Source organism: Aotus nancymaae, unplaced genomic scaffold (genome assembly GCF_030222135.1).
Source record: "Aotus nancymaae isolate 86718 unplaced genomic scaffold, 86718_ANA_hifiasm-v0.15.2.pri h1tg000006l, whole genome shotgun sequence".
In the NCBI taxonomy this organism is placed as follows: Eukaryota; Metazoa; Chordata; class Mammalia; order Primates; family Aotidae; genus Aotus; species Aotus nancymaae.
In genome coordinates this window covers 14,743,531-14,766,367 of record NW_026988417.1, presented here as the reverse complement: position 1 = coordinate 14,766,367, position 22,837 = coordinate 14,743,531, and the positions used below count along the sequence as shown (strand labels likewise).

The 22,837-nt window shown below is 42.0% G+C and overlaps 1 protein-coding gene across 1 annotated transcript in view; it reads right to left on the bottom strand.

The window, feature by feature from the left end:
* The window catches only part of CC2D2A (coiled-coil and C2 domain containing 2A), a 140,311-nt gene extending 119,072 nt beyond the window's left edge, over window positions 1–21,239 (bottom strand). The window contains exons 1-4 of the mRNA XM_012472423.3: window positions 20,999–21,239; window positions 14,852–14,908; window positions 12,073–12,156; window positions 10,065–10,188 (exon numbers count right to left, since the gene is read on the bottom strand). Of these exons, the coding sequence (XP_012327846.2) occupies window positions 10,065–10,188; window positions 12,073–12,156; window positions 14,852–14,890 (247 nt within the window). The 5' untranslated portion in view covers window positions 14,891–14,908; window positions 20,999–21,239. The remainder of the gene's footprint in view (window positions 1–10,064; window positions 10,189–12,072; window positions 12,157–14,851; window positions 14,909–20,998) is intronic.
* Window positions 21,240–22,837: the final 1,598 nt, after the last annotated feature.

The window sequence follows — 22,837 nt, the reverse complement described above, 5'->3', positions numbered from 1 at the left end:
GTTCTTCACATGTACCCCAAAACCTAAAGTACAATTAAAAGAAAAAAAGTGAAATAAGTGTAGGATTTTGCATTGGAATTCAGTGCTGTGCTGACACAGTGGAACACAATACTGCGCAGAATTCTGCTGGTACCTATGGAGGGAACATTTAGATCAGTCCTGGGACAGAAGGGAATCCTCCCCTCCTCCCAGTGGGAAAACCCTGAGTCCAGGCTAGCCTCATGACCAGCTGACTAAAGTTGTCTAATTCTCTAAATAAACTGCAGCAGCAGTAACGCTACAATGACTGCATTCCTTGGGTAAGCCCTGGTGCCATGCTGATCTCAGAGGCAGTGGGCTTGGCATGCAGCCCAGTGTGACATCAGCTGCAGCAACTATGGGAGTGCTTCATGACTTCTTCCTAAATCCAGGTAGTGCAGTGTGGCGAGAGACTCCTTCTACTTGGAAGAAGGAGAGAGAAGAATACAGAGGACTTTGTCTTGCAATTTGGGTACCAGCTCAGCCACAGTAAAATAGGGCATGAGGCAGATTCCTGAAGTCCTCAATTACAGGACTTTGCTCCTGAACAGTGTTTCTAGACCCAGCTTGGGCCAGATGGGAATCTGCTGCTCTGGTGGGATATACCCAGTCCTGGCAGAATCTACAACCTGTTGACTAAAGTGGCCTTGGGCTTTGAATAAACAACAGTGGCAGCCAGCCAGTAGTGGCTGTAGGTCTTGGGCAAGCCCAGGTCCATGCTAGCCTGGGAGTCTGTGGGATTCAGGTGTGACCCAGCAAGTGTGATCAGCAGGTGCCAGCTGTGGTGGTTACAGGAATGCCTGTATTACCCTCTCCCAACTTTCAGTACCCCAGTGCAGAGACAGATTCCTGCTTGGGGGAAAGTGAGGGAAGTGAGCAAGAGACTTCATCTGGAAATCAAGGGAATTCTCCCTTATCAAGTTCATCAAAGCTGTGTTTCTAAACACTGAAATAGCTGCAGCGGCCTCAGCCTTAAGTAGTAACACTCAATCCCCTTTGAGTTTTTGGAAAGCTCTCTTAAAAAGGATGGGTGCAAGCAAGCCCAGACTATGAAGATTGGAATAAATACCTAACTTTTTGATGCCCAGACATCCATGAATAAGCATTAAGAACATCCACGAAAACATGACATCACCAAGCAGACTAAATCTGCTTTAGCAGACTAAAACTGACCAATCCTGGAGTGATAAAAATCTGTGACCTCTCAGATAGAGAATTCAGAATAGTTGTCTAGAGGGAGCTCAAGGAGCTTCAAGATAGCACAGAGAAGGAATTCTGAATTCTATCAAAGAAATTTAACAAAAAGATTGAAGTAATTAAAAAACTCAAGCAGAAGTTCTAGAGCTGAAGAATTCAACTGACTAACTGAAAAATGCGTCAGAGTCTTCTGACAGCAAACTTGATCAAGTAGAAGAAAGAATTAGTAAGCTCAAAGACAGGCTATATGAAGATACATAGAGAAAAAGAATGAAATAAAATAAAAAAGAATGAGGTATACCTATAAGATCTAAAAACTAGCCACAAAAGGGAAAAGCTTAGAGCTATTGACCACAAACAGGATGCAGAGAAAGAGCTCAGGGTAAAACATTTATTCAAAAAAAAAAAAAGGACAAAGAAGTTTCCAAATTTAGAGAAATATATCAACATCCAGGTACAAGAATGTCAAAGAATATCAAAACATTCAACTCCACTAAGACTACCTTAAGGTCTATAAAAATCACACTTTTAAAATTTGAGGACAAAGAGAGGATCCTAAGGGCAGCAAAAGAAAAAAAACAAATAACATACAAAGTAGCTCTGATACATCTGGCAGCAGACTTCTCAGTGGAAACCTTATAGGTAATGAGGGAATGGGATGATATATTCAAAGTGCTGAAGAAAACAAACAAACAAAACTTCCAAACCTAGCATATTATATCTAGCAAAGTTGTCCTTTAAACATGAAGGAGAAATAAAGACTTTTCTAGGCAAGCAAAAGCCAAGGGATTTCATTATCACCAGATCTATCTTACAAGAAATGTTAAAGGGAGCTCTTCAATCCAAAAGAGAAGAATGCTAATGAGCAACAAAAAATCTGAAGGTATAAAACTCACTAGTAAACATAAGTACACAGACAAACACAGAATACCCTAACAATGTAATTGCAGTGTTCAAATCACTCATATTTTTAGACTGAAGACTAAAAAAAGAACTATCAAAAATAATAACTATAACAATTTGTCAAGAGATAGTCAGTACAAAAAGAGATTAGTAGAAACAACAAAAAATAGAAAAGCAGAGGGAATTACGGTTAAAATATAGAGTTTTTCAGTTTTTGCTTCTTATTTTCTTTTCAGTGTAATCAGAGTTAAGTTGTCATCAGCTTAAAACAACTGGTTATAAGATGTTATTTGCAAGGTTCATGGTAACCACAGAGCAAAAAACTAAAACAGATACAAAAAAAAAAAAAAAGCAAAAAATTCCTAACATACTACCAGAGAAAATTACTTAGACTCTAAGAAAGGAAGAAGGGAGAAAGGAAGAGAGGAATAACAAAACAACCAGAAAACAAATAAGAAAATGACAGCAGTAAGTCCTTCCCTATGAATAATAGTGTTGAATATAAATGGATTAAATTCTCTAATTAAAAGACATAGACTGGCTGAACAGATTAAAAAAATAAAAATAAAACAAGAGCCAACTATATGCTGCCTATAAGAGACTCACTTCACTTATAAAGATGCAAATAGACTGAAAATAAAGGGGTGGAAAGTTATTCTATACAAATGGAAATGTAAAAAGAGCAGGAGTAGCTGTATGTATATCAGATAAAATAGATTTCAAGACAAAAACTGTAAAAAGAGACAAACAAGGTCATTATATAATGATAAAGGGGTCAATTCAGCAAGAGGATATAATACTTGTAAATACGTATGCACCCCATACTGAGACACCCAGATATATAAAGCAAATATTATTAGACCTAAACCTCAATACAAAAGTCTACCATTAATAATAGTTGGGGATCTTCATACTCCCTTTCAGCATTGGATAGATCATTTAGAGAGAAAATCAACAAACTAATATTGGACTTAATCTGCAATATAAAACAAGTAAAACTAACAGACATTTAAAGAACATTTCATCCAACAGCTGCAGAATACAGCACATGGAACATGCTCAAGGATAGACTATATGTCAGGCTACGAAACAAGTCTTAAAAATTTCAACAATGTTGAAATCATATCAGGTAACTTTTCTAACCACAATAAAATAAAATGAGAAATCAATAACAAGAGAAACTCTGAAAACTATATGAGTTCATTAAAATTAAACAATATGCTCCAGAACAACGATTGGGTCAGTGAAGACATTAAAAAAAATAAAAGATTTCTTGAGACAAATGAAAATTGAAACACAACATACCAAAAGCTATGGGGTATAGCAAAAGCATTACCAAGGGAAGTTTATAGCAATAAATACCTATGCCAAAAATGTAGAGAAATTTTAAGTAACCTCACAATGCATCTTAAAGAAACAGAAAATCAAGAGCACATCAAGACTCGAAATTAATAGAAGAAAAATAATAAAGATCACAGCAGAAATAAATGAAAGTGAAATTTAAACAAAGAAAAGATCAGTGAAATGAAAAACTGTGTTTTGAAAAGATAAACAAAAAGGACAAAATTTTAGCCAGATTAAGAAAAAAGAGAAGACCCACATAAATAAAATCAGAGACAAAAAAAGAGACATTACAACTGATACCATGGAAATTTAAAGATCATTAGAGACTACTATGAGCAACTATACACCATATTTCTTCTAGAAACCCAGAAGAAATGGATAAATTTCTAGACATATACAACCTACCAAGATTGAAACATGAAGAAATAAAAAAACAAGTAATGAGATAGAGGCAGTAATAAAAAGTGTCTTCCTTCAAAGAAAAGCTCAGGACCTGATGGCTACACTCCTGAATTTACCAAACATTTAAAGAATAACTATTATGATTCCTACACAAACTATTCCAAAACACAGAGGAGGTAATATTTCTAAACTTATGATATAATGCCAGTATTATCTTGATACCAAAACAGACAAAGACACAACAACCAAAAAACCCTACAAGCCAGTATCTCTGATGCACACTGATGCAAAAATCATCAACAAAATACTAGCAAACTGTATTCAATAATATGTTAACATCATTCCTCATAATCAAGTGGGATTCATCCCAGGGATGCAAGGATAGTTCAATATATGCAAATCAGGGAGGCCGAGGCGGGTGGATCACGAGATCAAGAGATCGAGACCATCCTGGTCAACATGGTGAAACCCCGTCTCTACTAAAAATACAAAAAATTAGCTGGGCATGGTGGTGCGTGCCTGTAATCCCAGCTACTCAGGAGGCTGAGGCAGGAGAACTGCTTGAACCCAGGAGACGGAGGTTGCGATGAGCCGAGATCACACCATTGCACTCCAGCCTGGGTAACAAGAGCGAAACTCCATCTCAAAAAAAAAAAAAAAAAAAAAAAATATATATATATATATATATATATATATATGCAAATCAATAAAGTAATACATCATATCAACAGAATGAAGGAAAAAGTATGTATGATCATTTCAGTAGATGTGAAAAAATATTTGCAAATTACTCCTCTGAAAGGGGACTAATATCCAGAATATACTAGAAACTCAAATGTCTCAACAGATAAAACAAATAATCTCATTAAAAATAGGCAAAAAATATTGATGGACATTTCTCAAAAGACCACATACAAATAGCCAACAGGTATATGCAAAAATTCTCAAATTCACTAATCATGAGGACATGCAAATTAAATAAGATATCTTACTGTGGTTTCATCAAAAAGACAAAAAATAATAAATGCTGGCAAGGATGCAGAGAAAGGGGAATACTTGTACACTGTTAGTAAGAATGTAAAATTGTACAGCCATTATGGAAAACAATATGAAGTTTTCTCAAAAAACTGAAAATAGAACTACTCTATGATCCAGAAATCCCACTGCTGTGTATATATCCAAAAGAAAAGGAATCACTATATCAAAGAGACATCTGAACTCCTGTTTTTACTGCAACACTATTCACAACAGTTAAGATATGGAATCAACCTAAGTATCCATCAACGGATGGACGGATGAAGAAAACGTACTACATATACACAATGGAATAATATTCAGCCATAAAAAAGAATGAAAATTTTCAGTTTGCAACAACATGGATGGAACTGGAAGACATTGTGTTAGTGAAGTAAGCCAGGCACAGAAAGACAACTTTACATGTTTCCACTCATATGTGGGAGCTGAAACAATTGATCTGATAGAGATAGTGAGTAGAATGATGGTTGCCAGAGGCAGGACCCTGTCTTGAGTATTTATCGTTATACCCATGGCAGTTTTTCGACAAATGTTTATCAAGCTCCAAATACTGCACTGGGGAACAAGCAATGGATATAGTAGACAAAGGGTTGCTCTCAGGGAGCTTTCCTTCTAATGATCAAGATAGTCACCTGACTGAAAAATGCCAGGAGGTGATAAGTGCTCTGAAGGAAAATAGAACCAGGCGAGAGGAAAGAGGACAGAGGTGGGAAAGGGACATTCTAGTTAAAAGGTCAGGGAATCCCTCTCCAGTCTCCACCTCTCTCCAACCACCAGATCCCTATATCCATACATCCATGTCCACTTGGATATTCAACAAGCATCTCAGCTTTGCATGTCCATTCAATTTCTACCCCAAAACCTGTCCTTTCTGCCATCTTTTCCTTCTCTGAAACTATCGGGAAAATAGAGTTACTCCATTTTCCCAGTAGCTCAAGTCAAAAACTATGGACGCAACCTTCCTGGATTCATAATTCTTGTTCAATCAAGAAATATACCTATTTGTCGCTACCTTCCAAATATCCAGATTTCCCACACTCTTTCCACCCCTTCCACTACCCGCCAGTCCCATTCCCCAATCACTCCCACCTTGATTTTTGCTGTTGGCCTCTGCCTGGTCTCTGTGCTTCTGCCCTTGCTCCTTTCAAAGTCTACTCTCAGCATAGCAGCCTTCAGCCTTAAGTCTGATTATGTCAGTCCTGGGCTTGAACCCTCCAATGACACTCATCACATTCGGATTAAAAGTCTCAGGGCCCACTAGGCTGGGTACAATTCTCCTCCTCCCTTCTGATTTTTTTTTTTTCTTCTCCTTGCTCACTTTCCACCACCCTTGCCTTCTGGCTGTTGCTTAACATCCCAAGCACATTCCTGCCTTAAGACCACTGCCTGGAACATTCTCCCCTTGGGGACCTCTCATTTCCTTTCATAAATGCACCTCATCCCCTCGCTCCCACTGCAGTCCTGCCAGCTTATTCTTTTCCTTTCTCTTCAGCACTTCTCATACCTGCTGTACTCTATGTTTATCTAGTTTACTTCATTTTTCTCTTTTTTCCTCTCATCCCTCCCACAACTGGAGTATAAACTCTGTGGCAGTGTTCATGCAATCTATTATTGTCCCTATTTTACAAATAAAGAAATAGAGTTTAAGAAGGTTGGAGAACTTGCCCAAGGGAGTAAGACAGGTAGAGGCTGGTACCCACAGTCGTCTAAGCCAAAGCCTATGGTTTTAACTGCAACACCTCAATTGCCTTTCAGTCACAAGCTTCATAAAGAGACAAGTGGAGAACTGTCTTTAGGTGGGAACCAAAGCCCAGGAATGCTCGGATGGTCATGAGGCATTCGGAGGCCAGTAAGGAGTCAGCCAAAGTGGGGCATGCTGGAAAAGGGTGGAAAATACAACTGGAAGGGGCCCAACTGCATAGGATCTTAGAACCTGGAATAAATAAGAGAGTGTAGATTTTATGTAATGTAAAGTAAGATTTCTGAGTAGAAAAGTGAGATATCGATGATAGACTGGACAGGGAAAATGTGGCACATATACACCATGGAATACTATGCAGCCATAAAAAACGATGAGTTCATGTCCTTTGCAGGGACATGGATGAACCTGGAAACCATAATTCTCAGCAAACTGACACAAGAACAGAAAATCAAACACTGAATGTTCTCACTCATAGGTGGGTGTTGAACAATGAGAACACATGGACACAGGGAGGGAAGCATCACCCACTGGGGTCTGTTGGGGGGAAATAGGGGAGGGACAGTGGGGGGTGGGGAGTTGGGGAGAGAGAGCATGGAGAGAAATGATAGATATAGGTGATGGGGAGGAAGGCAGCAAATCACACTGCCATGTGTGTACCTATGCAACAATCTTGCATGTTCTTCACATGTACCCCTAAACCTAAAATACAATAAAAAAAGAACAGTTTTAAAGAAAAATTAATGTGGTAGTAAAAATGTCCATATATTCTTTGACATTCCTTCTTTCAAAAGAAGGAGTCTGATTTTATTTAAATGTGGGCTGGATTTAGGGACATGCTTCTAACAAATATGTTGAAAGCACTGATAGGTGATTTTCAAGACTGGATCATAAAGCACATGGCTCCTTCTGTCTTGCTCTCGACCCTCTCCATCTTTTCTGCACATACATCTGTGTGTTTCCAAGCCCTGAATCTTCCCCATGCAGACTCCTCCACACGTGGAGGCTCCATTCCTCTGTCACCTCCCTTGCCACCCTTGTCTGCTTAGGGCAGTTCTGCACTCTGCCGTTTCTCCCAGCACCCATCATTCCCTGTTACTTGTCTGTCTCCCGCTCTAATGTCACTGGAATAATAGTACTTCCTCTGCTCTCTTGACTCTAACTGTCTGCTGGCTTTGACTTCTCATTTCTGACAGCTGCCTGATTCCACAGGCTCCTTATCCACCATGTGCTCCACCTCTCACTGCTGGGGATGTCTTCTGTTCATCTTGGATCATCAGGGCAACCAATTCATCAGCAGCTTCCAGCTCCAACCAGAGCTTCCCAGACACTGGCTGGCTGTGGTGTGCCTCCGGCAGGCAGATCTCAGCCTTCTGTCTATTCCATACCTTTCCATTCCCCAGTTCAGAAATAGTGCTTTTTGTGGGTGAAGTGACTAATGCACAGATCATCTCTATGGTGACACTGGACAGTATCTTCTTCCTTTTACAGATTAGAAAATTGTCCACTTTTTATGTCACAGAGCCTTGATTGCTGGCCACCTCTTCTGGAGGTTTTCCCCTTGATTTTAAAATAAATAATTAAATACCAATAGCTGTGCTAAGGACTGCATTGTGTCCTGCCTCTAAAAATGTATATGTTGAAGTCTTCTCCCCCAGTATGACTGCATTTAGAGATAGGACCTATAGGAGGTAATTAAAGTCAAATGAGATCATAAGGAAGGGACCCTGATAGGATTAGGATTAGTGTCCTTATAAGAAGAGACACCAGAGCCTCCCCCTCCCCCAATGCAAGCACAGATAAGACGTCATGTGAGCACAAAGCAAGATGGTGGCCACCAGCTAGCCACAAAAGAAGGCCTCACTGGAAACCGGCCATGCTGGCACCCTGATCTCGGACTTCCAGCCTTCAGAACAATGAGAAAATTAATGTATGGTGTTTAAGACCCCCAGTCTATGGTATTTTGTTTTGTTATGGCAGCCTGAACTGACAAGTTGTAATTCTCGATAATAAATAATTTTGAGCCTTTAGAAAAAGAGTCATATGAGATAAACTTTGGTTCTGTTTTTATTAATTCATAACAGCTCTCATTGTATCATTGCTCTTAGATTAGAACCATATCTTTCCAATCTAAGAGTCAACTTGCTTCCAAAGTCCTCTAGTTTCCAACAGTTACTTTGCAACTTTGCCATAGGGAAAACCGTCTAACAATTACGTAACAATTAAAAAGTGTAACACTTCTCCTCTTGTCTAATCCACTTTTCATGAAAAGCAATGCCTGAAGGGTGGTCATTTTCCCTACAATAAGCAGGTAATTCATGACTTTCATTGTACTGGGGAAGAAGAAAAGGCATGTGTAGGGGGAGAAGTGTGTGTGTCCTCAATGGCAAGGTCACCAGGAGCCTCAGAAACCTCCCTCATTTCTTCCAAGCATCCGATTCAAGCCTCACTCGGTTGATACATATGTCTTCGCTAACAATTTTATCTTTCTTTGAGTTTCTGCATATTTAATTTCTATTCTAATTAATGATCCCTAACTTATGTACTGTGTTAGTCCATTTTGCCTTGCTATAAAGGAATATTGGAGACTGGGTACTTTATAAAGAAAAGAGGCTTATTTTGGTTCACTGTTCTGCAGACTGTACAATAAGCCTGGTACCAGCATTTGCCGCTGGTGAGGCCTCAGGAAGCTTTCACTTATGGCAGAAGGGGAAGGGTGGCGGGGGAAGGCATGTCACATCATGAGAGTGGGAGCAAGAGAGAGGGGAGGACGTTCCAGGCTCTTTTTTTTTTCTCTCTGAGATGGAGTTTTGCTCTGTTGCCCAGGCTGGAGTACATTGGTGCGATCTCGGCTCACTGCAACCTCTGCTTCCCGGGTTCAAGCAATTCTCCTGCCTCAGCCTCCCAAGTGCCTGGGATTACAGGCACGTGCCACCACACCCAGCTAATGTTTGTAGTTTTAGTAGAGATGGGGTTTGACCATGTTGACCAGGGTGGTCTCAAACTCCTGACCTCGTGATCCACCTGCCTCGGCCTCTCAAAGTGCTGGCTTTACAGGCGTGAGCCACCACCCAAGCTCTTTCTAACAACCAGTTGTCCCGTGAGTGAATAGAGCAAGAATTCATTACCAGAGGACAACGCTAAGCCATTCGTGAGTTGTGCCCCCATGACCCAGACACCTCCCACTAGGCCCCACCTCTAACATTGAAGGTCACATTTCAGATTTGGAGGGGACAAACATCCAAAGAACATTATGTGGTTATAGAAACACATCTTGAAGCTTTGTGTCCCATCTCCTCAGCAGGGATTAACCTAGAAAGTTACTCGCCAAGTTGGGGTAAAGAGGGTGGAGCAGCAGTGGCAATGCATGAAAAATAACACTCATAAAAAAATCCCCATAGTGCTCTGGGCTGAGCTCACAGTAGGCAATTAACAAGCACCAGCTGAATGGAAGAGAGGCACTTACTCTGTGGGCCTCTCCGGGCTGTCATACTCAGGAGGCAGGTCTTGGGCTCCTCTTGCACAGGCTCCTGCTGGTTGCCAAGGTGGGACTTTTCGGACACCATTTCCTTGCGGACAGCAGTTGGTGGCTGGAGGAAGAAGGTCAGAGGTTCAGAGACTCCCAGGACTTCATTTGAGTCTGTTCCACTCTTGGGAAGATGGTCACCAGTGAGGTGACAGGCCTTAGTACTATTCATATCTGGATAACCACAGTCCCTGTCACCTGACTCACTGTGGGTACCCGCCAGGGAAGAGGTGCCAACCCAGAGTTCTTCTAGAAATGCTCTTGTGAAATTACGGAGGCATCCCCAAATGACACGATTATTTTCACTTTTTCTAGGTAACGTGTAGAGCTCTGCAGAAATTTGGAGGAAAGAAAAGCAGGAAAATCACAAACAGTTTGTTCCCAACTTCAAATAATTTGCGAACAGCAGCTAAAGTGTCACTGGATAATTCAGGGCAAATATTTAGTTGACCCTTTGGGCACCCCCAAGAATAGCCTCTGGTTCCTTCCCCAAACTCTCAGTGAAGGAAATCAAGGAAGCAGAATTGGCAATAACACCTGTGAGGACAGACAGACTGAAGCTTGCCTCCAAACTCAGATTGACTGTGGGACTCTGGGCAAGTTATTTAACTTTCTTGTACATTGCTTTCTTATCTGTTAAAAAATATAGAATAAAAAGAGCCCATTTGTTGAGATGCTACAATGTATGAGTCATTGTACAAAGCACAGAGATTCTGATGTAAATTGGGGTGGAATTTATTTTTTTAAAAAAAGGTCCTCATGTGATTCTGATTGTGGAGTGCAGCTACATTCCTTGCAATGCTCCCAACCTATAAAGTTCCAAGCCTGGCCCATAAGCATTTGAGAGCTGTTATATTCCCTTCTCCATCCTTGCCCCTTTCTCCTCTTCAGTCTAAGCTCCATGGCAGCCTTGGTACTGGTCACTCACTGCTCACTGTGCCTGTGACATTGGAGCTAAGGGCTTGAACCCTTTTCATCTACTGCCTCCATGGCCCCTTGCCCTGGGCTGCAGAGCGGCAGACTGACCCCCAGGAAGGGGTTAAAGCTTTGGAGCTGTGTCTGGCTGTCAGTCTGCTCAGTCCCCAGGAGTGGCCGGAGAGCTAGCCCACGTGGTCAGGCAGCACCTCCCCAACTTCCTGGACCCTCCCTTGGGAGGCTTCATCCCAGCCTGCAGGAAAGGCTGAAAGTGACTCCTCTGCCCAGCTTGCCCCAGCGAGAGTGTGCTGAGCAAGGGGGAAGCTGGGAGGGAGGTCTTTCTGTCTCCCTGTGCCCTCCTCATCTCTCCTGGCCACCCTTCTCTGCAGCCCCTTCACGTGACTGCTGGCTCAAAATGGCGCTTCCCACCCCTCCCTTCCCTGCTGGCATCTCGATTGTTCCAAACAGAGCGCCCATCCACAATAGCTGCTTCCCTGCCTCCCTTCTCAGAGGACAACTCCTTACCAAGGACTTACCTTGAAAAGATTTACCCTGCACAGGATGCTCCCAGCCTAGGAGGGGAAGGATCTGCCAGTAGGCTCCGGAGAAAGGAGTTGGCTTCTGCCTCAGACTGAGGTGGAATTTGGGCTTGGAGTTGGAAAGAGGGAGTTCCCCAAGATTTGCAATCCTGTACTGCCATCTACTGTCCATCATAGTCTATGGCCTTCAGTGAAACACTAAAACAGGCTCCCTCCATCTTTTCTAGACTCCTCTCTCAGGAGATGGGAGAAACTTAGAGTAAAAATGCTCCAAGTATAGACCCCCACCTTGGCTCATCTATAAGTCTCTGCATCAGGCTCCTGCACCCTGGACGATCCGTCTGCATCCCTGCCTCACAGTCCCCAAGAGCAGGCCAAAAGTTGGTACCAACAGAAGGAAGGCTGCCCTTGTGGATTCTGTATGGCCCTGGGGATGCAGGTGGGTTGTTGATCAATGACATAATACACAGACACAGTTTCTTGTCACTTCCTACCTGTTTCTTTCTTGGCTGTCTTCGAACCTTTGGGTTCTTCTTCTGTCTTTCCATGTCTGCATCCTCATCATTTTCAATGAACTCCTTTGTTAAAATGCAAAAGGGAGAGAATCTTAAGAGAGGAAGAGAGGTATGACTTTTATGTTTTAAAATTAAAACTCCCATCTTGACCCTGGGCTTTCCATCCAGTAGTGCCGAGTGTGAGAGAGGAGACAGTTAATCTGTGTGGCTATCGTCATCCACTCTTCTCAACACAGATATGTTTTCGAAAAGTCGTATCCATGTTGGAACATCATAAATGAGATTATATTGGATCTTCCATTGCTCCAGGTCCTCATTTATGCATACAACATTTATTGGGCATTTACTACGTTCCAGGCTCTGGGGACACAGAATTGAAAGCCACATGCTGTCTGTTCTTAATAGTCACCATCTAAGAAAGGTGACTAAGAAGTGAATCTGCTAGGACAGATAGAGAACCATGGCCCAGGACAGACATCGGACTCATATTAGGGATTTCACAGGTTAAGTTTTTCTGCTTCTCAGCCTTACTAGCAGGAAAAGGATAAGAATTATATATGTTACATCATCAAAAAAGCTTCAATGTAAAGGAAAGTTTGGCAGATTTTTTTGAAAAGGAAAATAATCCTTTAACAGCGCAGACTTTATTTTCTCTTTCCACCTTATACTTTCTAATGTTTTAGTCATAAAATGTTAGAGCTGAAAGCTCTAAAGTCTTCAAGCTCTAAAGTTTTTAGTCCTAGAGTTTTATAAATTGGGACACAAGTGCCTCTGGGTGACCAAGAAGTTGCAAGATAAACACAGAACCTCTCTGTGGTACACCAAACTTACTAGAATTTTTTTCCAAAATTAGGGTTTTTTTTGTTTGTTTTTTTGAGATGGAGTTTTGCTCTTGTCACCCGGGCTGGAGTGCAGTGGCCCGATCTTCTCAGGTCCAATTAATTCTCCTACCTCAGTCTCCCGGTAGCTGAGATTAGAGGCATGCACCACCACCCCCTGGCTTATTTTGTATTTTTAGTAGAGATGGGGTTTCTCCATATTGGTTAGGCTGGTCTCGAACCCTTGACCTCAGGTGATCTGTCCGCCTCAACCTCCCAAAGTTCTGGGATTCCAGGCATGAGCCACCACACCTGGCCACTGTTTTTATACTGAAACACATTTGGAACACAAAGTACGAATTTTAAAGCTATATGATTTCACAGAAATATCATGCAGGTTTCTGGGCCAGACCTTAATTACTCCTGACTCCCCTTGGCCACTGGGGTTAGGGAAGACATGAACTGCAGTAACAGAGGAGGGAAGTGATGTCGGACGAGAGAACTGCCTTGGTTTGGACCTTCCCTTTGTGTATGTGACCTCATCTCTGATTTGTCCTGAGCCCCATCCTCACTCTTGACTCCTTCTTTGGGCCTGCCAAATAGGGAGTGTTCTTAGTTCAAGGGGTCCACCAACTTAGATTTCAAGATGATAATTATATTGAGGTGTGAAAGCGTGGCTTTTAATTTAGTTCTAAGTTTTTACTGACTTAGAATAGACTTGTAAGAAACCTGGGTAATCTTTTGCTTTTCTGTGTTTTCATCCTCTATCTTAACTATCCAGTAGGACTTCAGATAAGATAGAATGTAAGTCCCGTGAGGGTACAAGGTTTGTTTACTGCTGTATCCCCAAGGACTACAGGCACAAAACATACTTGGTTGTATGAATGGATAAGCAAATATAAATTTATGTGGGTTTGTCGGTACTTGATCTTGCTTAAAATTAATCGGCATGGTTTTATAATGAGGTTCCTCAGGCTTTTTGGAGCACTGTATTCGACAGCATATCATCTCCATTTCTGATGTCATCTCAAGCCAGTGAGCCCTTGAAACAAGAGAGAAGTAAGGACTGAGAGGAATACCCTCTCTTTTGTTGGGTGGTCTGCAGTCTCCAAATTAGACAGCCTTCCTTCCCTGGTGTGGGCAGTGCTTTAATGAGCTTTGCACACAATGAGTCAGACATTGCAGGACTCCATGGACAGAGGATTGTATTAGCAAGTGTCTGCAATTGTTACCTCCATTCTGAATGTCTTCAGAAATCAGCATGCTTCAGGCAGAGCTGGGCCCAATAACAGGTGGTGACAAACAGCTTCAGAGCAATCAGGTGGAAGTAAGACCTTGGAATGTCAGCAGGACTGCATTTCCTTCACCACCCACCTCCCCTTCTCCACCACATAGCTTACAGAGCTCCCTCAGGGTGCATTCAGTAGTTGTGTGTTAAATTAAACTAAATTTAGTCTGAGGATGCCTCTGTACTTTGAATTCTTAAATAACAAACTGCAATCTTAGTAAACTAACTGAAAGCCTAACTTAGGAGTATACTTCCATAGCAGATAGCTGAGTCTCAGTCAATCACAGCAGCTGAGCGTCAATCAATCAATCACAGGTGTCCTACTGATCAGACCATGTTTAAATAAGGCAACACTGAGCTGTAAGTAATCAAGGTGTTTCTGTACTTCACGTTCATCTTTAGTCCATAGATGCTGTCTGCCCACAGAGCAGAGCAGAGCAGAGCTCTCTGAATTTCTTCAGGTGCTGGGGGCTGCCCAATTCACAAATCGTTCTTTGTATAATTAGACTCTATTGAACTTAATTCATCTAAAGCTTTTCTTTTAACATGTGCAATAGATGCTGGTTGGCCTAACTTCCTCATTCACAGACATGTGTAACGTACGCGTGCACACACAAACACATCCCTAGAGGACATCAAAGCAGCCACTTACCTCTGTAATTATTTTCACTTTTTCTTCCCTGGGATTCATTTTGGCTGAGATGGGTCCCTGACAATGAATAATGAAGAAGTCAGGCATTTTGAAATCAATGAAATAGCGTTTTTCTTACTATGGATATATATGAGGCTGGCCGTGATGGTAAATGAAGTGTTTGAGCTGAGTAGACTTTCCACTCACCAGGAATACCAGCAGAGCCCAGGATTGGTGGAGATAAGCGCCAGAGGAAAGGAAGGATGCCAGGTCTTCCTGTTCCTGGGAGCCTGTCTTTACTGTGCCCATAGAGTTGGATGGCACTAGTTGGAATCCAGCTCCAGAAGGACCATTTTACAGCGCCTCTCCGCTGCTGTCTTTCCGTACTCTCTGCTCTTGACCTTTGCCCTCATTTAACTGAGTAAAAAGACAAGACCAGAGAGGGCTACCACATCCCGCTCCCCTCCCACCACACTGAGCGCTGCCACCTCCTCCGCTTCTACTTGCTACTGTGAACCGCCTTGTTCCCATTCGACCCCTCCTCCAACTGTGCACTGGGCCCCATCTTTCCTCCCCCTCCAGGCCCTTGATCCTGACGATTTTTCACTTTCACCTGATTTTCTTCCTGCTCTATTGACTCATTCCTACCAGTGGAAAAAGTGCTGTGATTTTTCCCTTCCTTTAAAAAAATAGCCCCCCGCACCTTTTTGCGGGGATGGAGTCTCGCTTTGTATCGAGGCTGGAGTGCAGTGGCACCATCTCAGCTCACTGCAACCTCCGCCTCCTGGGTTCAAGAGATTCTCCTACCTCAGTCTTCTGAGCAGCTGGGACTACAGGCGCATGCTATCACACCCAGCTAATTTTTGTATTTTTAGTAGAGACAGGTTTCACCATGTTGGCCAGGATGGTCTCAATCTCCTGTCCTTGTGATCCAGGTGCCTCAACCTCCCAACGTGCTGGGATTACAGGCGTGAGCCACTGCCCCCAGTCAAAAAAGCCTTCTCTTTTTAATTTTTATTTATTTATTTATTTGAGACGGCATCTTGCTCTGTTGCCCAGGCCAGAGTGTAGTGGCACGATATCCACTCACTGCAACCTCCACCTCCCAGGTTCAAGCGATTTTCTTGACTCAGGCTCCCAAGTAGCTGGGATTACAGGTGCATGCCATCATGCCCAGCTAATTTTTGTATTTTTATTAGAGTTGGGGTTTCACCATGCTGGTCAGGCTGGTCTCGAACTCCTGACCTCGTGATCTGCCTGCCTTGGCCTCCCAAAGTGCTGGAATTACAGGCATGAGCCACTGAGCCCAACCAAAAAAGCCGTCTCAACATTTCTTCTCTTTCTAGCTGTTGCTCAGTTTTTCAACAATTATAGGAAAACTCCTCACAACATTCCTTTCTTTCCAGTTTGTTTCTTGATTTTGGGGGTCTAGCATGCTCTCAAACTGCTCTGGCCAATGACTCATCTCCAGTAACCCTTGCATTGCCATGTCCAATGATCAATTCTTGGTTCTCGTCTTACGTGACTTGGTCAGAGGCATTTAAAACATTTTTAAAGTATTTAATTTTTGTGGGTACATAGTAGGTATGTGTATTTATGGGGTACATGAGATATTTTGGCACAGGCATGAGATACTTAATAGTCACATCACAGAAAATTGGATATCTATCCCCTGAAGCATTTATCCTTTGTGTTACAAACAATCCATTTATACTCTTTTAGTTATTTTTAAATGTACAATTAAATTATTATTGACTATAATCCTTCCATTGTGTTTTCTATTTTTTTAATCCATTAAACAACCTCCCCGACCCCAACTACATTTCCCAGCCTCTAGTAACCACCCTTCTCTTCTCTATCTGTATGAGTTCAATTGTTTTGGTTTTTAGATCCCACACATAAGTGATAACATTGCCATGTTTGTCATTCGCATGTTCTCACATACTTGTGGGTGAAATAAGCCAGGCACGGAAAGGTCAGAAACATTTAGTGATGAAAGTGACCCATCCTTTTCTTTTGAGATACTTTCTTCAGTCGGCTCCTGGGACAAGTTCTTTCTTGGGTTTCCTCTTACCCACTGACTGCTGCTTAACTCTTTTGCTGGTTTCTCCCCATCTCTCAGACCACCAAAGACTGGAGTGCTCTGGGACTTAGCTCTGTGTGTTTTCATTCCTCTGGCCATCTCATCATGTCTCTTGGCTTTAAACACCATCTGCATGCTGATAACTTCCCAAATTTACATCCTGGGTCCAGACATCTCCCCAGAACTCCAGACTCAAGTGTCTGCTTGATGGACACCTTCAGTTGGCTTGACATACCTCAAATAAAGTTCTTTGCTTTTACTCCTGAGCCTACTTTGTACTGCAGTTTTCCTGTTGAAATAAACAGACACCCATTTTCCTCAGGCCACAAACCTTGCAGTCATTCTTAACTCTTTCCTCAGTCTCACATGACACACCACACTCAATCCATTAGAAATCCTGCCAGTTTTGGCTTCAAATTACATTCAGGATCTAATCACATCTAAACATTTCCACTGTTATCACCCTGGTCAAACACCATCTTGTCTCTTGAAATCTACTGCAAGAACCTCCTAATTTCTCAGCTTCCCACATTGCTTGCCTACCATATCCTCTGCATTGAAGCCAGGGTGAATTGATGAAAATTTGAGTGACAACATGACATTGCTTCACTCAAAATCCCTCACTGATTTCCCTTTGTCAACAGAGTAAAATCCAAAGTTTCTTCCAAGGCCTTGTGTGATTTGCACTTAGATCCTCTTGCCTCGGGACCTTTGCGCCTGCTGTTCCTGCTGCCTGGCTCTCTTTTCCCCAATGTATCGGCATGGCTCTCGCTCTTTCACTTTCTTCAGGTATCTGCTGACATTTTATTTTATCAGAGAGCTCTTCCCTGACCATTCACAATACAACAATCACCTCCCAATACCTACCTGGAATTCCCTAACTTGCAATGATTTTTTCATAGTACTTATCACCACTCAACATACACACTTACTTTGTTAATGTCTGCCCATACCCGTTAGAATATAGCTACAAGAGGGCAGACACATTATTTTGTTTTTTGCTTACCCCCAGAGACTAGGACTACGGCACACCATGGCCATCCAATATATACTTGTTGAATGAATGACTAAGTCACTGACTTCTTGGATGTATTTCCAAAGCCACATTCTGGGACTATTTAAAGCTCCACTGTTTTTTCCAGGCTGCTGTGAGGATTAAATGAGAAAACACGTGGAGAAACAACAGACATATGGCTGACAAATCATAAGCCCTTTCTAATATCCAAGGAACCCAAATCTTAACGGGGACTTGGTCAGGTCATTTAAGCAGCTCATCTGAGCTCAAGGTTTCACTGACCCTACAGGGGAATTAGCATGTTAAAGGGAAGTAAACCATCTGAAATCTATTGTCTTCCCTACAAACCTCATCACAGGGTATACAAAATAGAGGAAGGGAAATGTAAAAGCAGCTAAGAAAATAGAAAGGCAAGGAGGTAACCTAGAGTGAATGAGGGGCAGATCATAAACAGGAAATGCAGAGGTACGGAGAGCTCTCTAATGAACAAGTCTGGCCAATGCAAACTGAAAAAAAAACCTGTGAAATATTTTAGCAACGAAAAAAAAAGGTTCTCTATAAATTAAAAAAAATGGTTCATATGAAAGAAAAAAATCGAGGTAGAAAATGAAAAATGTGATGAGATTTTCTTTTCTCCTCATTCTTTCCTGATCATTTCCTTTAAATGAGTTTCTAAGGAAATCAAATGACACCGAAATTTATTTTTTATATGAACACTGTTGCTAAGAAGATAAATCAATACTGCCTGGTTTTAATATGCAGCTTGCCATCATCTTATGCATTGGTAGTTGTTAATATATTCCTTTTGGCAACATCGAAATAGCTATGATTTACTGCACACTTATTTTGTGCTGACTCTAGACATATGTTCTCTCTAGTCTTCACAATAACATGCCTAGCTCAGTGGTTTGTGCCCCAATTTGCATATGAGTAAACTGAGGCTCTGACAGTTTGCATGATTTGCTCAAGGTTATAATTATTAAATATCACATTCAGAAGTTGACCCCAAGGCTCTGTGATTCCCAAGTCCTCCCTCACTCCACTCTACCCCTCTGTCTCACCGTTTATTCTTGCTTTTGCAGTGGCATCAGTAATTATTCTATGCTTTCCAGAATAGCCACTATTCTGGAAATATTTGCAGTTAAAAGCCGTGAAGCATTGCACTGGGGAGAAAAGGCTTAGGCTACATTAAGTCAATGATTTATTTTACTCAGTGCAGAAAAACCAAACATATTTTTCCAAGGAAAGGACTGACAACCTTCATCTGAATAAATGGACTATTCCTAAGGGTCATCAGTGGATCAGAGCCATACCTGGAGGTTGAGATACAGTGCATCTCAACTCCATATTTGCTGCTTAAAAAATAATACAGTATATGTGCCCTACTCCAGGATGGTAAAAGCATGGGTTTATAGAAAAGAGTTAAGATTTTGCCAAGAATTATATGGACCTACGTTCAAACTTCAGCTTTATTTATTAGCTGCGTGATCTCGGAACAATGCCTTCCCTTCTCTGAGACCCAATTTTTTTTTTTTTTGTCTGCAACATTGCAATCATACTTCCTACTTTGAAGGGTGATTAATTTATAAGGGCTAAATGATGAAATGTGTGTAAATGCCTAGCATAGATTGAGCTATTAATATTAGTAGGTTTTGTTACTAAGCAAAAGTGATGGTGGACAGGGAAAATGGAAGGAAGGAGTAAGGAGGGAAAACAGCTTGGGGTATAGAAGAGGAGTCATGAGAAAGACCTTAGGCGATGTTCAAGCCCACCCACCTTCAGCTCTCACCTTCCAGCCCCAGCTACCATAACTCATGATCCGTCTCTCCCTCCCTTCAGCCAGGCCCAGGGCAGTTGCCTTGCTGCTTCCATTTATGGTACTTCTGAAACCTCCTGCACTTCTACCCATGAGTGTTTTCTTCCTCATACCCTGAGAGCATTTTTGTGTTCCATCCTGGAGCTTGGACACCTGGGGAGGTGCCACATACATTTTTTTTGTAATATATTATCTTATTCTACTAGTTATTCCAGCTTCAGTTTCCCTTAGCATGAGGTTAGTGACAAATAGCTTTATAGAATCATTTGATCAGCTCAATATAATATACATTGCCCTCGAAGAGTACATATGAGTACTGCATTTGAGCTGTGTTATGTGATATATGGCCAGTGCATTTACATGATGTAGTAAGTGCTGGAAGCCCCTCCCTGGATGTCATCCCACTGTGCTCTCAGTGCTTTTTATAAGTCTTTTATGGCACTTAGCTCATTGTACTCTTATCATGTGTTTATAGGTCTGTTTTCCCAGCAAACTCTGAGCTTATGGACCTGTGTAATTCATGTTTGTACACTCCAGACTTAAGCTCATTGCCTGGTGCATTGTTGATGCTCCATTAATGTTTGAATGAATGACTCTCTAAGGGGGAGGGGGGAGAGAGAGAGACAGAGACAGAGACAGAGACAGAGAGAGAGAGAGAGATTTCATGCTGGCACTGAATTTATTTGCAGAAAAGGTTATATGCAAATGCAATAGCAAACATATATTTCTTATTTGACTTTATTAACTTTTCATAGCCCCTCTTTGCAATGAAGGGAAATAAACAATCAGCTTAAGTTGCAGCCAGTAGATTTTCTTGAAGTCTTTAGAAAGCACAGCAACTCTCAGCGCTGTGGTTAGTAGCCCTTTCTCTGTCTAATACCAAGAAATGTGTAGTTTGAAGTGACTAGTGCTTTTCCCCTTAAGCCAGTTGGAACTAAAAGGCCCATAAATGCAACGTGCAGCTAATGATTCACAGAGCTTTGGTCAGAGAGCATTGTCACTCAGGGCTTGTGATGAACTGACTTACATTTCCTGCAAATCCAGATACCAGATAGCAGCTCAAATCAAAGCTGCTGAGTAATGGTCTATGTTCCCATTTCAGAGAGTAAAAACATAAATAATGATGAGAGCCCCTAAATTTACAATCCATTAAATCCAGTCTCACGATATCCGGGAGAGGCTCAACTCCAAGCTGGGTAACTGAAAACAGGAAATCATTGTTGCAGCCCAAAGTCCGGTTAAGGACTGATTTACCTTAAGAAACTTTACAAAAGGCACTTTGCAGATTCTGCTTTCTAGGATGGCAGTGGAGAGAGACGGTGCTGTTGACTCTTTTAAAAGGGTCCGGAGGGAAAGGCTGAATGTTGGAGATGCCCCTGGGCTCCTCCCTGGGAAGCTGCAGCCATGTCTTGGAGCAAAAACACCAGCTTAGCAACCCGTTCCTAAGGAAGGTCACTCGGTGGCTTTTTTTTTCTTTTAAAGTGACAGGTTACTTCCAGTAGCAGAGTACAAGCATGCTGGGTAAGCAGAGATGCACAGCCTACAGGAGAAGGACGGAGAGAAATCAACATGGGCAGCACTGGAAATTAGGTCAAGCTTTAGGAGCTGCCCCTCCCTCGTGTCATCTGGTCGTCTTGTAGTTCTAATGAAGAACAGGCTTAGAGGTGGGGCGATTTAGAATCTTAAAAGGTCATCATTACATGGTGAAGATGTCTAACGTGGCAGCAGCAAAAACTCTGTGGAGGTGCTGCAGGGCAGCAGCAAATGTTGCGCTCAAGTGTTTTCCAGTTAAAACTGGAAGGCTGAATGCGCAAGTTGAATCTTTACCTATTCTCTGAATCCCACTGCAGTTACTGAAGAGAGATGTAAATGTTATGGCTCAAAAAAACCAAAAAAAAAAAAAAAAAAAAAAAAAAAAAAAAAAAGAAGGAGAGGAAGGAGGCAAAGCAGCTGGAAGAGTACAGAATGAGTGGACTGAAGAAAACCACACTCCAAGTAGACTAGTGGGTGTGTGTATGTGTCTGTGTGTATCTGTGTCCGTGTGTATGGTGTGTGTATATTTGTGTGTATGTGTGTTGATGGTATTTTCTTATTTTCTATATTCTTGATGCTCTGGCATTTGGAGCCTTGATCCTGGAGAAACTGACTCTCCTAGGTTAGCTAATTTCAAGAGATAGCAAGTGATTCCCCTGAAATACGCAAACTCTTCTTTGATATACAAACCAACCAATTCAGAGCCCTCACAACCATCCATCTCCGTTATCAAACTCTCACACGCTAAGCCAACATTCCTCCTGTCCTAAGTCACCCCAGGTCCAGATACCAGACCACTATAGCCCAGAGCACACCGCGATTATTCTAGCTATCCACTCCTAAATTTGTGCAGCACGCTACCCTGCTTCTCCTAGTCCTTCCTGGGAAAACCCTAGTAAAGGCTCTGCGCTGTACCCCGCTGTCTTCCTTCTGCCTTCTGACCAACTGATCCTTCCCTATGTGGTCCTCTGTGGCATGCCATGTTCTATGATTTGAATGTGTCTCCCCAAAAGCATGTGTTGGAAACTTAATCCTCAACGCAAAGGTGTTGGGCGGTGGGACCTAACGACAGGTGATTAGGCCGAAAAGGCTCTGCCCTCATGAATGCATTAATGCCATTATCGCAGAAGTGGATTCCTTAGAAAAGAATGAGCTTGGCCCATTTTCTCTCTTTCTCTTTCTTGCTCTCATGCTCTTTTGCCTTGCACCATAAGATGGTACAGCAAGAAGACCCTTGCAGGATGCCAGCCCCTTGATCGTGGACTTACCAGCCACCAGAATTGTGAGAAATAAATTTCTGTTCATTATAAATTGCCCAGTCTATGTATTCTGTTACAACAGCAGAAAAAGAACGAAGACACCATGCTTCTTGTTTCTAGGGATCTGTTGAATATATACTTCGTCTTTTGTGGCAATCATGTTTGTGTCAGTGTGTCTTACCATATCTAATTAAAACAAATCCAGAGTACGTTTTTTTTTCTTTTTTGAGACAGAGTCTCACTCTGTCACCCAGGCTGGAATGCAGTGGTACGATCTTGGCTCACTGCAATCTCTGCCTCC